The 15,873-nt window shown below is 44.9% G+C and overlaps 1 protein-coding gene across 2 annotated transcripts in view; it reads right to left on the bottom strand.

Moving 5' to 3' along the window:
* KIF3B (kinesin family member 3B) overlaps positions 1 to 15,873 on the bottom strand; it is a 41,085-nt gene that overhangs the window by 6,836 nt on the left and 18,376 nt on the right. For both annotated transcript variants that reach the window (XM_060615064.3, XM_060615073.3), the window contains exons 2-6: positions 10,057 to 11,525; positions 6,937 to 7,038; positions 6,600 to 6,722; positions 6,363 to 6,481; positions 607 to 720 (exon numbers count right to left, since the gene is read on the bottom strand). In XM_060615064.3, the coding sequence (XP_060471047.1) occupies positions 607 to 720; positions 6,363 to 6,481; positions 6,600 to 6,722; positions 6,937 to 7,038; positions 10,057 to 11,460 (1,862 nt within the window). In that variant the 5' untranslated portion in view covers positions 11,461 to 11,525. The remainder of the gene's footprint in view (positions 1 to 606; positions 721 to 6,362; positions 6,482 to 6,599; positions 6,723 to 6,936; positions 7,039 to 10,056; positions 11,526 to 15,873) is intronic.

Raw genomic sequence — 15,873 nt, 5'->3', positions numbered from 1 at the left:
TCTCAGAAGACACTGAGCCTATTTAGACAGAACCTGAACCAAGTGAAGCCCTGGACTGAAGGCTGCCAGGCGAATGGGGCAGGAGCTGCTGCTATTTTCTGTTTGAGCCACATTCCGATCCAAATGCTTAGTGTCCTGCATCTCTTAAGCTGGAAGGGATGAGTCATCCTCCAGTTCTTAGGTGGCAGGCGTAAAACATGGCTGTCAATATTCCCCGCCCCCGTGTCCCCGGCAGACAGTCTCCCATGATTCCAGCAAGACCCAGGCTCATACTGAAAATCCCCCTCAACACCCCGCCAGGCTGCCACACAAGAGGGCACCTAGGTACTGCCCCTCACCTGGCCTAGCACACTTCACTTGACAGCTCGGGAAGCGGAAATTCAGGAGTTTGGGAAAGGGTGTGAGTTCACTGTGATAGTCTCCCAATTCCTAACACCACTCTGCCGTCTTTTACTTCGGGGACCTTGGCAGTCACGGAGTCAGAGATGCGGCTGGTTCCAATTCAAATGATTCACACTGTGTTCTTTCTTACCAAACCCCTCGGGCCAAGGTCAGCTTGCCAACATTCTTCCCCTCCTCCCCACCTTAAAGTCAGTAGGGACTTACTCCAGTCTGGTTATAGGATGTAATTTCCAATGGTCTTCCTCTTCGTCAAAGAAGGATCTATTCATAATTTTACTTTTTTCTTCCAGGGGGATAAAGTTTTCTATAATAAGATGCCTGTAAGAACACACATACATGAGTGAACACAGGTAGAGAAAGAATGCAGATGGAGTACTGGCTACCCGGTGCCATGTGTAGGAGGTCATTAGATGAGAGTCAAGCCACTCAGCAAACATTTACTGGGCAGGCACGATGGGCCCACCATCATACAGAGAGCTGGCATACAGACATGAATGACACTTGGTGAGGTAATGGTGCAGCCGTCTTAGCTGTGACAGGTCCCGACGGTGGGCTGCCCTAGGACTACAGGGAGGCCACTTCTGCCCGAGGAGAAGCGGCTTGAGAAGGTGAAAGGACTGCAGAAAAGTGACCATGCCTGGGCCGTATCGGAGTGAACGTGTGCTACCTGAAGTGTCTTCTAGAGGGCCACTGGGACTGCCAACCCAGCACATTAACTTCCAAAATACGGAAAACCGATTAGGAATTAAACGGCCTTCTTCTAATCCCATGGGTTGTTGCCCAAGCTAGAAAGCTCTCCGTTCCAATCACTAGGACACAGAGCAAGCCTGAGTGGATTTCAGTCCCTTAGACCACTGAGAATAAAGACCTCTTCCTGAGAAGAGTCTTTGCCTCAGAAGTGCCAGGGAACATGGCAAACAATGAAACTGGAACCCACTGGGTTGTGTCTCTCCATGGTGATAACTGTCCCCTGCCACATCTCTGTATTCAGGCTTTCAAAACCTCAGGACAGAACAATGCCAAAGGGGTGTTAACTGGGAGAGACACACAACAAACACCACTGAGGTGGAGGTGGAGGTGGAGGGTACTGACCTTGAGAAAGAGGCTGACTCACTGTTTAGTCAAAAGATATAAATAAGAGAAATAACAATGAAAATGGCTTCCCTAGGGAAAAAATATTTCAGAGAGATTAAATTTTCTATTCATTTTATTTGACACATGTAAGAAATTGTTTTTCGTGACATATATTGTATTTTTTGCTGATTTTAAAGCTTCTATTTACGGTAGAAAATGTGAAAAATACAATTACATATAATGTCACCATCCAGAGATAGCTATTATTAATAGTTTGACATATTCTGTTCTGATTTTTTTTTCTAGGGGTACATACCCAGAAAGAGGGCAGACTCACTTAATTTTAAGGGCTCCTTCCAAATTTAAAACTTGGTCATGAAAGAATCCCTCTGAAGAGGTCGTTAAAGGAAAACCCCAGGGGTTGGGGTGCCTGGGTGGCTCAGCTAAGGTCATGATCTCACTGTTTGTGGGTTCAAGCCCCCCATCAGGCTCTGTGCTGAAACTCGGAGCCTAGAGCCTGCCTCAGATTCTTTGTCTCCCTCTCTCTTTGCCCCTCCCCCACTCATGCTCTGTCTCTGTCTCTCAAAAATAAATAAATGTTAAAAAAATGTTTTTAAAGAAAACAATTCCGTATACAATAACAAAGAAAAAAACAAACTTAGGTATACATTTATCAAAAGAAGTGCAGGGGGGCCTGGGTGGCTCAGTCAGTTAAGCATCCGACTTTGGCTCAGGTCATGAACTCGAGGTTTGTGAGTTCGAGCCCCAGGTAGGGCTCTGTGCTGACAGCTCAGAGCCTGGAGCCTGCTTTGGATTCTGTGTCTCCCTCTCTCTCTGTTCCTTCCCCACTCACGCTCTGTCTCTCTCTCTCACAAAAAAATTAAGATTAAAACAAAAATTAAAAAAAAAAAAAAAAAAAAAAGAAGCACAAAGACTTTTGCACTGAAAACTACAAAACATTCTTAACAGAAAAAGATGATCTTTTTGGGGGGCCTGGGTGGCTCAGTTGGTTAAGCTTCGACTTCGGCTCAGGTCATGATCTCACAGTTCATGAGTTCGAGCCCCACATAGGGCTCTCTGCTGTCATAGCAGAGCTCGCTTCGGATCCTCTGCCCTCCTCTCTCTCTGCCCTTCCCTTGCTCACACACATACACACTCTCTCTCTCTCAAAAACAAATAAACATTAAAATTATATTTAAAAAGAGAAAGTAAAGAAGATCTAAATAAATAAAAAGACATCCCATATTCATGGATCAAAAGACTTAACTGTTAAGATGACAATACTCTCCAAATGGATGTCTAGATTCAACACAATCCTTATCAAAATCCCAGCTGGCTTTTTCACAGAAATTGACAAGCTGATCTTAAAATATATATGGAAATGCAAGAAACCCTGAATAGCCAAAACAATCTTGAAAAAGAACAACAAAGTCGGAGGACAACTTACTACAAAGCTACAGTAATCAAGGCAGCATGGTATTGGCATAAAGACATACAAAAAGATCAATGGAACAATATTGAGAGTTCAGAAATAAACCCTTACATTTATGGTCAACTGATTTTCAACAAGGGTTCAAAGACACTGAATGAAGACCCTTTCAATAAATGGTGCTAGAGGGGCACCTGGGTGGCTCCGTCAGTTAAGTGTCCAACTCTTGGTTTCAGCTCAGGTCATGATCTCACAGTTTTGTGAGTTCAAGCCCCAAGTCGGGCTCTGCACTGGCAGTGTGGAGCCTGCTTGGGATTCTCTCTCTTTCCCTCTCTCTCTGCCCCTCCCCTGCTCATGCTCCCTCAAAATAAACAAACAAACTTAAAAAAAAATTATATAAATGGTGCTGGGACAACTGGATATCCACATGCAAAAGAATGCACTTGGAACCCTACTTCAGACTATACACAAAAACTAACTCAAAATGGATCATAGACTTAAATGTAAGACCTAAGACTTCAGGACTCTAAGATGACCCAAGAGAATTGAAAACATAAGTCCACAATAAAACTTGTACACAAATGTTCATAACAGTAGTATTCCTAATAGCTAAAAGACAGAAACCGTCCAAAGGTCTATCAACTGGTGAATGAAAAACTAAAATGTGATATATTCATACAATATTATTCAACCATAAAAAAGAATGAAATATTGGTTTGTGCTATAACACGTATGATCCTTAAAAACACTATACCAAGTGAAAGAAGCCAGCCACAAATGGCCACATTAAAAAAACAACATGTGGGGCACCTGGGTGGCTCAGTCGGTTAAGCATCCGACTTCGGCTCAGGTCATGATCTCATGGTTCTCAAGTTTGAGCCCTGCATCCAGCTCTGTGCTGACAGCTCAGAGCCTAGAGCCTGCTTCGGATTCTGTGTCTCCCTCTCTCTCTGCCCCTCCCCTGTTCACGTTGTGTCTCCCCCTCCCCCTCTCTCAAAAATAAATAAACATTAAAAAACAACAACGATAACAACAACAACAAGAACAACAACAACAACATGAGGTGCCTGGTTGGCTCAGCCAGTTAAGCGTCTGACTTTAGCTCAGGTCATGATCTTGTGGTTTGTGAGTTCAAGCCTCGCGTCGGGCTCTGTGCTGACAGCTCAGAGCCTGGAGCCTGCTTCAGATTCTGTGTCTCCCTCTCTCTCTGCCCCTCCCCAGCTCACACTCCATCTCTCAAAAATAAATAAATCTTAAAAAAATTTAAAAAAATTAAAAAAACAAGAACAACAACAAATGGCCACCTTATTCCATTATAAATTTATACACAATGCCCAAAATAGGAAAATGTAGACACAATACCAAAAGTTAAAGGGACAAAAGAAAACACAGATAGATTGGGCTACCTCATGATGAGTCTTTTGTGCCACAAACAAAATACCATAAAGAAAATGAAAAGGCAACCCACAGAATGGGCGAAAATACCTGCAAACCACGTATCTGATAAGGGACTTTTGCCAGAATATATAAAGAACTCTTGTAGCTCAATAATAAAAAGACCCAATAAATCACCCAATTTTAACATGGGTGAAGGATTTGAACAGGCTTTTCTCCAAAGAAGATATGCAAATGGCTAGACAGCACATGAAAAAATGTTCCACGTGGTTAGTCATTACAGAAATGCAAATCAAAATCACAGAGAAATACTACTTCACACCCATTAGGATGGCTACACTCAGAAAGACAGACAGTGACAAGTGTCAACAAGGATGTGGAGAAATTGGTGGTGGAAATATAAAACGATGCAGCCATTCAAAACAGTCTGGCAGTTCCTCCAACAGTTAAACACAGAGTTACTGTACGACGTAAACAATTCCACTCCTAGGTAAATATCCCAGAGAGATGAAAACATGTCCATACAAAAACTTGTCCATGAATGTTCACAGCGGCAGCATCCATAATAGCCAAAGAAGGGAAAGAGCCCAAATGTCCATCAACTGATAAATGAAATGTGTGTGTATATCCATACTATCCATTACCATTCAGCCATAAAAAAGAAGGAAGTCCTGACATGTTACATTCAAGGATGATCCTTGAAAACATGTTAAGTGAAAGAAACCAGTCACAAAAGGCCACATATTATAGGATTCCATTCATATGAAATGTCCAGAATAGACAAATTTATAAGATAGTAGATGAGTAGGTACTTAGGGCTAGGGTGGGGGAGGCAGGTAATAAGGAATGACTGCTGATACAGGGTTTCCTTGGGGAGGAAGGGGGACACAAAAATGTTCTGAGATCATATTGTGATGATGGTTTTACAATCCTGTAGACTTATATACCTTTTTTTTTTTTAAGTAGGCTTCGCGTCCAGCACAGAGCCCAACATGGGGCTTGAACTCACAACCCTGAGACCAATATCTGCGCTAAGATCGAGAGTCAGATGCTTAACCAACTGATCCACCCAGGCACCCCGACTTGTATACTTTAAAAAACATTTTTTTTTAATGTTTATTTATTTTTGAGAGAGAGACAGACAGAATGCAAGTGGGGGAGGGGTAGAGAGAGGGAGACATAGAATCTGAAGCAGGCTCCAGGCTCTGAGCTGTCAGCACAGAGCCTGACACAGGTCTCGAACTCACAAATGGTAAGCTCATGACCGGAGCCGAAGTCAGACGCTTAACCGACTGAGCCACCCAGGTGCCCCCGGACTTGTATACTTTAAATAGGTGAACTGTATGGTATGTAAATTACATGTCAATAAAGCATTTTTAAAAATAGCATTGTGGGGGCACCTGGGTGGCTCAGTCGGTTAAGCGTCTGACTCTCTCTTTTGGTTCAGGTCATGATCTCATGGTTTTGTGAGTTTGGGCCCCACGGTGGGCTCTGTGCTGACAGGTGCAGAGCCTGCTTGGGATTCTCTCTCTCCCTCTCTCTTGCCCCTCCCCCTCTCATGCTGTCACTGTTTCTCTCAAAAAAATAAATAAATAAATAACTTTTTAAAAAATTTAAAATAGCACTGTGATCATATATGTAAGTATGCAGGAGTGAGATAACATGAGGTTAACATTACATGAGGTTTTAGAATATTTCGATGAAAAGATAAATGAAAAAAGGTTGTTTATCGGTGAATCTGGGTGGTGGGTATTCATTATACCATTCAGAAAATTCTAGTTAATAAAAGATCCCCTCTTGTCAACAGAGGCTGGAGCCTTTAAAAGCTTCAAGAAGTAGGGTGGAAGGAAACCTGGAGATCATCTGGTGAAGTCATTCACTTAACAGATGGGATTCAGAGACAGAAAGTGACTTTCTCAAGAATAAACAGAAAACAGACAAGGTGGCAGGAGATGATCTAGAGAGAAGTAGGCAGGGGCCCTGTCCTCAGAGACATGTTTCGTACTGAACAAGCAACCACCCAGCAAATGGCTGGGGGTGCCACGAAAGGCCCAGAACTTACTTGAGTTTCAGCTCCCTGGTGAGCTCATTCTGAGTCTGCTCCAGCTCCTGACGCTCCTTGATGTGCTCTTCTTGGAGGTCATGGATCTCTGCCTTCACCGCCTGAAGCTTGGAGAACAGCTGGAAGCGAGGCGAGAGGCAGGTGAGGAGGGCAGCCCTCCAGACAACAGAGTTCTTCCCTACCCGCTCCCCACCGCCAAGTCTCAAGACACCTCTGCCTGGCCTCGTTCCTTTATACCTTCTTGAGTTTTTTGGTCTTGATGTCCACCTCTTGCTGCAATGAGCTGTATGTCTCTTTAAGTTCCAGGGTCTCCTCATCTCGACTTTCCATCTGTTGCTGGATTTCTCTTTCTCGACGTTTCTGAGCAACATCACAAAATTCATCAGCTTGCCTAGAGACAATGTCTGTACAAGAACACAGGGCTGGGGGGCTCCAGATCAGAGTCTCCCGCTAGGAAGGGGCTAAGCACCTCGTTTCCACTCCTTCTGAAGAATCTAATACAAGAGACATTTTCTCTGTAGCGTTAATGCACCGTATCCCACCCCCTTCTCCTCAAAAAGGAATGAAAAGTCACCTGCTCTGCGATTTCCTGCCGTTTCTGCTCCAGGATTTTCTGCTGTTCATTTGTGTGATCTACTATATTTTTCCCTCCAACAAGCAGCTTACTCTCCATGGCCTGAGTGAGAGAAAAAGTAGAATCCATCTCGTGACTGATCTCCCTCAGAACGTATCTCCTCCTGGGGAAGCCTGTAAAACATAACGAGCTCAGGACTGAGCCAAAGGGGTGAACTCTGGGGGAACACAGACTGTGCTCGGCAGTGTCCTTACTATCACCACTGTGGAGCTTTACCTTAGAAACACTGAAGATGTAGCTTCCCCAGGCATACAGGAATTTCAGCTTTCTTTGAAAAAAAATTTTTTTTGTTTTTTTTTTGGTTTGTATGGACCAAGCATTGACCCTACCTAAAACATATTGAGTACCTCCTACGTGCTAGGTACTGGGGATGCAACTGAATACAAATCACAAGGCTAAAGAGTTCCCTGAGGGCTGCGGACAAGTAAGCAGGCTCTTAACCTATGGAGTCAGACGCCATCATGAGGAAAACACAATAATAATGGGAGAGGCCCATGGGAGGGAGAGAATTCAGGCTTTTGGAGGGAGTCAAGAAAAGCTTCCTGTCTCAAGAGCGCTGAAGTAAAAATAGGAATTAGCTAAGAAAACAAAAATGTTATGTGTGTGAGAGGGTAGGGTAGGGAGTACTGATACGTGAAGTTGGCAAAGCAACTACGGGTCAGTTCAAAAACCTCAAAGACTAAACTTGATCCTGCAAAGCACACAAATCATACTGACTGTTCTTTAAGCATAACGTTACACAGTCAGATTTGTGTTTTAGAAACATTCTTCCCCTACCACAGGAAGGGTGACTGGAAAAGGACAGGCCTGGTGGAGGGAGACCAGAACAGGAGGCTGTTTTGAGGATCCAGGCCTGGGCTAGGGCAGCAGTGGTGGGAGAGAACAAAGAGGATGATGGGTCCAAGAGAGCTGATGGCACAGGACTCAGAGGCCTTGGGACTGACTGGGCCTTAAGGGAGAACGAGGGACAGCCAGCAGGGATAACTCCTAGGGCTCTGGCTTGACTGAGAAAAGGTAGGCAGGAATAGGCTCTGGGTGGCCGTGGTCATCTCTGGAAATGTCCAGTAGGCAGAGACATCAGGCTTGGATGTTAGATGGCTCTGGGCTGGCTATACAGATAGGACACCCTGAGCATTTAGATGGTACCTGAAGCCATGGGAATGATTTGCTCCTGAAAAGCATGGAATCCACAAACTCCACAACCTTGTTTTAAAGAAACTTATGAACATTAATGACAGCCATCTTTCAGTGAGCCCTTGAGCCTGTTTGGAAGTGACTGGACTGGATTATCAACCATCCCCTTGCCACACACACACACACACACACACACACACACACACTCACACTCCTTCCAGCTCTAAAGTACTTTTGTCCTATGATTTTACAGCATCTAGAGATCTCAAGAAACAGAAGTAATACCATTCTGCCATAAACAAAATGTGACCTTGAGGTTATATTGAGTCTTGCCACACTTGGCCTCTGAGAGTCGCCCAAATAACCCAAGTTGCTTAGAGCGTCTATCTAGGTGTTCCTGGGCTTGGTTAATAGATGTGATCCTAAAACCCAGCATGCAAACCAAACATGGGCACACCCTGTTAACACTTCAAGTGCAGGAGTGAAGAGGCATGAAGAGGCATTTGTAGTGAAGGAACCCACAGGACAAGGTGACCTTCTATTTGTGTTGTATAGAACTCCATGTTCATATCAGGTCTTGAAAGCTCTGGAAAAGACCCCTGCTTCTGAAGTAAAACAGAACCCAGTTCTGTGAAAGGGCTACTATGAAGCCACAGATAAAGCATGGCTTCATACAGCGATGGGGAAAGGAGAGGAGAGGAAGCGGTCACTGGTCATTTTTAAATTAAAAAACAAGGATACATTTGAGAGTTGAAACCAGATTTTGCGTGAATTCACTAAGAAAGAACCCAACACTTCAGAGCAGTTCTGGCTTGTGGTCAGGCAGTGGTCATCAGATTGCCAGGGTTAGCTCTGTCCCCTCCTCTGCCATTAAAGCCCCGTGGCAGCCCAGAGTTCAGCCCATTGGCACCAGAAAGAAAATGCCCAGGAGTCCCCGCGTTCTAGAATGCTACTTGGCCAGTGACTCACAGAGGTTGGAGGCTGAGGGAAGGGGCTGACTACAAGGGCATAAGGAACTGTTCTGTATCTTGTGTCACAAGGTCACTGCATATTAAAGCCACAACGAGATACCATTTTATATACACCGGACACACAAAAATTAAAAGTCGGAGAGTCACAAGTGCCGGTAAGGATGAGGCACAACCAAAGCTCATAATGTGCTGGCAGAAGCTTCCATTCACATGGCCACCTCCGAGAACAATTTGTGATTATCTAGTAAAATTAGGACTGCACATACCCAAGGACCTAATGGCGCCAGATAAGAAATTCTTGCTCATACACGTTCTCCTGGAGCCAAGTACAAAAACATTTGTGGCAAAAAATGGAAACAACCCACTATCAGGAGAATGGAATACCACATGATTCTCAGAGCGGTAATAATGAATGAATCACAGCTCCAGGCATCACTATGGACAAATCTCATTACGTAAGGTTGAGCAAGTAAAAGCAAATTGCAGCCGTGAGATTCCACTTATATAAAGGTAAAAAATTATGTGAAACCGAAACTATTTTTTTAGACATATATACATAAATGGGAAAACTATAAAGAAGAGTAAGGAAATAATAAAACACCAAACCTAAGACAATGTTTACCTCTGGGGGAGGGGGACACGAAGAACTCGTAAAGATGCAGGTTATGTTCTATTTCTCACGCTGCGGGGCGGGGAGGGGGGCATGGGCGTCGGTTTTATTGCTGGTTTCTATACCCTGCACATATATAAAAATTATTCTTCCTATGCATTCGATATTTCGTGTTTTAAATTTGAAGAAATTGTTTTTATTTCAGTTCCACAAACCCTTACTGGACACCGGACACCGGAAGCTGTTGGGAACGTAAAACTGAAAGGGCCATCACCCCTCATCTCATTTTTTTGGCGAAAACAGAACGCACTGAAAGAGGAAAGGGCCTCAGGGAGGCTCCGGTACCTTGATCTTGGCGCCCAGCATCTCAGCCGCATCCTTCTCCCGTCGCAGGTCCTCCATTTTTTTCTCCTTCTCCTTCAGCAGCCTCATCTTCTCCTCTGCAACCAAGCTGTGGTCCTCTACAATGGCCCGCTTCTCAATCTCCAGTTTTTCTTGCTGTTCCCGCCAGTAATCATCCTTATCATCCCCTTCCTCCTCACCCTCTTCTCCCTCCTCCTCCTCCTCTTCCCCACCCCCACCACTGCCACCACCTTCCCTCCGCTTCTCTCGCCTCTTCCTTCTGCCAATGGACCGTTTTTCCAGCTGGGCCTTGAGCCGAGCAATCTCTTCCTGGAATTCTCGAAGGAGGGCATCTTTAGGGTCCTCGTTGACCCTTGGCTTGTTCTTAATGTTTTTGGCACGGTTGGCGTACCTCAGAGTGGTCAGAGTCTCTTCTACGTTGTACGAGGCAGGTCCCACGTTGGCCACCATTACAGTTTTAGCATTGCCACCAAGAGAATCTTGGAGGAGCCTGGTGAGCTTTGAGTCCCGATACGGAATGTGAGTGCTCTTGCCGTCTACCAGGGCAGAGATGACATTACCTAAGGCTGAAAGGGACAGGTTGATCTTGGTCGCTTCCTTCAATCTTTCTCCTTGTGCACCAGTCTTGGCTTGCCGTTCGCTGCCAGCAAGATCCACAAGGTTCAATTTCCCTACACGGATATGGTTTTCTCCATCAAGGCCCACTTCGCTGCACTCAATGGTGATGACAAAAATTGCATGAGAGCGTGAACTGTGCTCGTTCATGTTGGTAGCACCGACAGAGCGGTTCTGGTTCCCCACATTCATCACGTGCTCTATTTCCTTCACGCTCTTGGTGACGAAGGAAGACAGGTCTTTCACATACACTCCAGTGTCAGGCCTCTCTTTGAGCTCAAGCCTTTTGGTCTGATCCTTTGAGAGCAGATCTCGGATCTCCTCCTGATAGATCTCCAGGTAAGAAGCCCGGACCAGGTACTGTTGATTCTGAGATCGAGAGATATGGGTGAAGATATGATCAAAGGAGTTAGGGATGACCCCTCTTTTCTCAGGGTCACCACGGACTCCTTCCATCGTGTACGTTTTCCCAGTCCCGGTTTGTCCATAGGCAAAAATCGTCCCATTGAAACCCTGCAGGACAGAGTCCACGAGTGGTCGAAACGTCTCATCATAGAGTTCAAACTGCTTGGCATTCCAGTCATAGACTGCATCGAAGGTGAAGGTCTTGGGCATTTCGTGGGCCACTCCTTTGGGGTTCTTCACTGATACCTGCCCCAGCTTCACGTCCACATCCACCACCTTATCATATGAAGCCGCCTTTTCCTTGCCATTCATGGGCCGACAGCGAACCACCACCCTGACTGACTCCGAGCTTTTTAGCTTTGACATGATGAACTCTGGCCGGGTCAACACTTGAGGGCTATGAATCCAAAATGTCTCAGGAGGCTAAGGTCCTAGAAAAAAAAGCAAAAGTAAGTAAGGACAGTACAGTTGTCACCGGGGGCTGCTCAACAGCACCTGACACACCCACATCACCTTTGTCTTACCAACCTTCTGATGGCTACATTAAATGACTTGAAGGGGTGCCTGGGTGGCTCAGTAGGCTCAGGTCATGATCTCACGGTTCGTGGGTCCGAGCCCCATGTCAGGCTCTGTGCCGACAGCTCAGAGCCTGGAAACTGCGTCAGATTTTGTGTCTCCCTCTCTCTCTCTCTCTCTCTCTCTCTCTGCCCCTCTCCCACTCATGCTCTGTCTCTCTCTTTCTCAAGAATAAACAAACATTAAAAAAATTTTTTTAGGGGCGCCTGGGTGGCTCAGTCGGTTGAGCGTCCAACTTCAGCTCAAGTCATGATCTCGTGGTCTGTGAGTTCAAGCCCCGCGTCGGGCTCTGTGCTGACAGCACAGAGCCTGGAGCCTGCTTCAGATTCTGTCTCCCTCGTTCTCTGTCCCTCCCCTACTCATGCTATGTTTCTCTCTCTCTGTCAAAAATAAACATTAAAAAGTTTTTTTGTTTTTTTTTTTTTTTGATGACTTGAATGCACACTGTAGTTCTTCACCAGGTCTTAACGAGCTGCGGCGGGAAAGGAAAAACTTTAGTCCACCAGTAGTGTGCACAAGCTCGTCCTCCCTCCACCTGGCACTTTATCTCAGACTACAGGATGTGGCAGCTCAAAACCTTTTCAAAGCCTGGATGATCTTCCATCCTGCAGAACTACTATGGCATCTACAGAGAGCAATTTGGAACCATCTAGCAGTACCTTCTGACGCAGCAGTTGTATTTCTTTTTTTTTTTTAGTATTTTTTTTTTATTTTTTTTTATTTTTTTTTTATTTTTGGGACAGAGAGAGACAGAGCATGAACGGGGGAGGGGCAGAGAGAGAGGGAGACACAGAATCGGAAACAGGCTCCAGGCTCCGAGCCATCAGCCCAGAGCCCGACGCGGGGCTCGAACTCACGGACCGCGAGATCGTGACCTGGCTGAAGTCGGACGCTTAACCGACTGCGCCACCCAGGCGCCCCGCAGCAGTTGTATTTCTAAGAATTTATCCCACAGATACAAGGATATTCATTGTGGCATCATTTGTAGGAGCGACAGACTACAGCTACAGACTGCCTGGGACCGCCCATCAAGAAGGGGCTGATTAAATAAATTAAACATATATAATAGTATATACAGGGGAATCCTATGCAGTTACTGAGAAGAATGTGCTAATCTAAATGTAACCCTACACTAAGACGTGCTGCTAACTGAAAACAGTAGATGGGAAACAGTGTGTACAGAATGGTTAACACTGTGTAAGCATGGGGATACGTGGATGCATGTTTATGTTTGACAGGCAAAACAATATTATTAGAAGTATGCACATAAAAGCAGTGACCACGACAACAAAGTGGTAACAGTGGCAGCCTCAGCAGGGGGACTGTGGGCCTAGAGGACTCTGAGAGTCAAGAGAGAGAAAAAACTTCACTGTGCACTTGTTTGTGCTGTTTGAATTTCCCATCTCGTGCCCATAATTCTCTTCCACCCTAAAATCATAAACTATGGCTTGTGCAAAATGTATTCAAACAGAGAAAGCACTTATTCAATCAACAAACTTAATACAATATGAATGCAAATAAGAAAATAGGTGTTAAGAATGTTTTTTAGGGGCGCCTGGGTGGCTTGGTCGGTTAAGCGTCCAACTTCGGCTCAGGTCATGATCTCGCGGTCTGTGAGTTCGAGCCCCACGTCGGGCTCTGTGCTGACAGCTCAGAGCCTGGAGCCAGCTTTGGATTCTGTGTCTCCCTCTCTCTCTGCCCCTCCCCTGTTCATGCTCTGTCTCTCTCTGTCTCAAAAATAAATAAACGTTTAAAAAAAAAAAAAAAAAAAAAAAGAATGTTTTTTAAGTAACTTCATCTGGTGGTGCCAGAAAACTCGGGGAACAAGAGAAAGGATGCTAAAGTGGGTCCTCTGGGAAGGGGAAGAGAGCAAAGAGATCAGAGTAAAGAGGTATGTATGAGGACCTCAAATTCCCAAAAACCTCGGTGTGGGTTTTTGGGGTTTTTTTAATAGGTAATTCTCATGCTTCTTGATTCAAATCGCTCTTCAGTGACAGGTCCCTTCGCCTCACGTGTTCTCTAGCCACCCAAGTCCCTGCCCACACAGCAAGTATTATTAGCTTTTTAATCTTCCTGAGCCAGTTTATGCATAGCAAGCAAATATGTTTAATACATGCTTACCCTCCCCCCCTTTTTTTTAAGTTTCTTTATTCAAGCAAATCTCCACACCCAACGCGGGGCCTGAAGATCAAGAGTCACGCGCTCCTCCAACCGAGCCGGCCAGGCGCCCACTTGCCCCCTTCCTTTTTAACACAAGCGTAGAAGGTTATACACAGGAACAACAGTGTCCAGCACCTTGCCTTCCTCAATAACAACATAACTTGGAGTCTGTTCGCTCAGTAGACACAGAGTTGCCTTATTCCTTATGACAGCAGCAAAATATCCCACCGTACGTACGGCAGCTTAAGTTCTAGTATTAAGCTGTTTCTGGTATTATTGTGAAAAAACTGGAACCACATCCTTGCATGTGTGAGCAAGTATAGCTGTAAGTTAAATTTCTAGGTGTGCAACTGCCGGCTCACAGGATATATGCATTTGTCATTTTAATAGACACTTAGAACAGTGATAACAATGTCTTTTTAGTTGTGAGGATGACCTATTCCCTGCCAACAAAGGAGTGGCAGAATGTGAAGCAGTGACGGGCCGTTCTAGGCAAATGTGCTGCAGGTTAATAGAGAGTCAATGTGTTCCCCCACTAAGCTTTTATAGAAGATTCTTCTGCTGCTAAGCACACGGAAACACGAAAATTTACTTTTCATACTTCTCTAGTTGTTAGATGTAATAAAATAATGTCTAGGATGAAGAACCAGAAAACCTCTTACCCTCTCTGAACCCATTTTCTTTAAAATTGGTAAAAGAGGGATAATGCTCCTTCCTGGTGGATGATCGTGACACTAGGCAGTACTTACAAAGGCGGAAGCACTTTATGAACTAACATACAGCGGAATTAAAATCAACTAATACAGATTCATCCAAAACCTTTGTCAAACGATCATTCCAGAGATGACTAGTGAGCCCTAACTTTTATTCTCTTGTTCAGTTTTATAGTTATCACCCTGAAAAAAATCAGATTAAACTGAGATCCAAATACTTAATCCATGTTCAATTAGAGAAGTGAAGCTCCAGCCATTTAAAGAAAAGCATGTAAGACAGTCCCTCGTTCATCACTTTCTATACGCTATTACAATTTTGTCTGATGATAAGAAAGAACTAGATGTTAGAATGGCCGGTCTGGTCTCCCTTTCTTTTCCAGGGCAATGGCCCCCAAGCTACCACTGCAGCTGATCCCTTGCCTGTCTCTACCTCCATGTCAGCAGAGACCTGCAAAAGTCAGGGGCCAAGCTCAAACCCCAAGCCCCGGAGCCTCCCGTGGGGAGGCCTCTGCTGCAGCACATGGGATGGTTTAGACAAGATCCCATAGACTTGGAGTAAGAAACGTAAGGGAGGGAGGCTGGTCGGCTCAGTGGGAGGTGCATGCGGCTCTTGATCTCGGGGTCATGAGTTTGAGCCCCATGTTGGGTGGACAGCACTTAAATAAATAAAACCTTAAAAAAAAAAGGAAAGAAAGAAAGAAAAGGGACGGCTGGGTGGCTCAGTTGGTTAAGCGTCCGACTTCGGCCCAGGTCATGATTTCACAGTTCATGGGTTCGGCCCCACGTCGGGCTCTGTGCTGACAGCTCGGAGCCTGGAGCCTGCTTCGGATTCTGTGTCTCCCTCTCTCTCTGCCCCTCCCCCACTCATGCTCTGTCTCTCTCTCTCTCTCTCTCTCAAAAATAAATATTAAAAAAAATTTTTAAATAAATAAAATAAAATAAAAAATTTTTAAAGGAAACATAAGGGGGGTAAGAGGAGAATGGGTCAGAGGAGAGACCAATTTTTCTGCATTACAGAAGAGGCAGAGCTGTCCAGCTTTTACCTATCAAAACAAGGTGGCCCCGAGCCTGTTTAAAAAAATGAAAAGGTCCGCCGCAGGGTGACCGTATATTTTTTGCGCTCTTCCAAACGATAAAAACAAAGGAACTATAATGACCTACAATCATGCTTAAAATGTTTCAAAAAGGACTTCCCAAAGCCCGAGTCCTCTTAATTAAATCTCAACTCAGAACACAGAATAATACCATTTCTTTGCTGAGCTCGCTGAGCTCGACTGCACGAGTCATGTATTGTTGCCATACTGCTTCAGGAAGATGGGCTAATTTAATT

This window comes from Panthera onca, chromosome A3 (assembly GCF_046562875.1).
Source record: "Panthera onca isolate mPanOnc1 chromosome A3, mPanOnc1 haplotype 2, whole genome shotgun sequence".
NCBI lineage: Eukaryota > Metazoa > Chordata > Mammalia > Carnivora > Felidae > Panthera > Panthera onca.
Note: the sequence above shows the minus strand (reverse complement) of the source record. Positions and strands in the feature narration are given on the sequence as shown.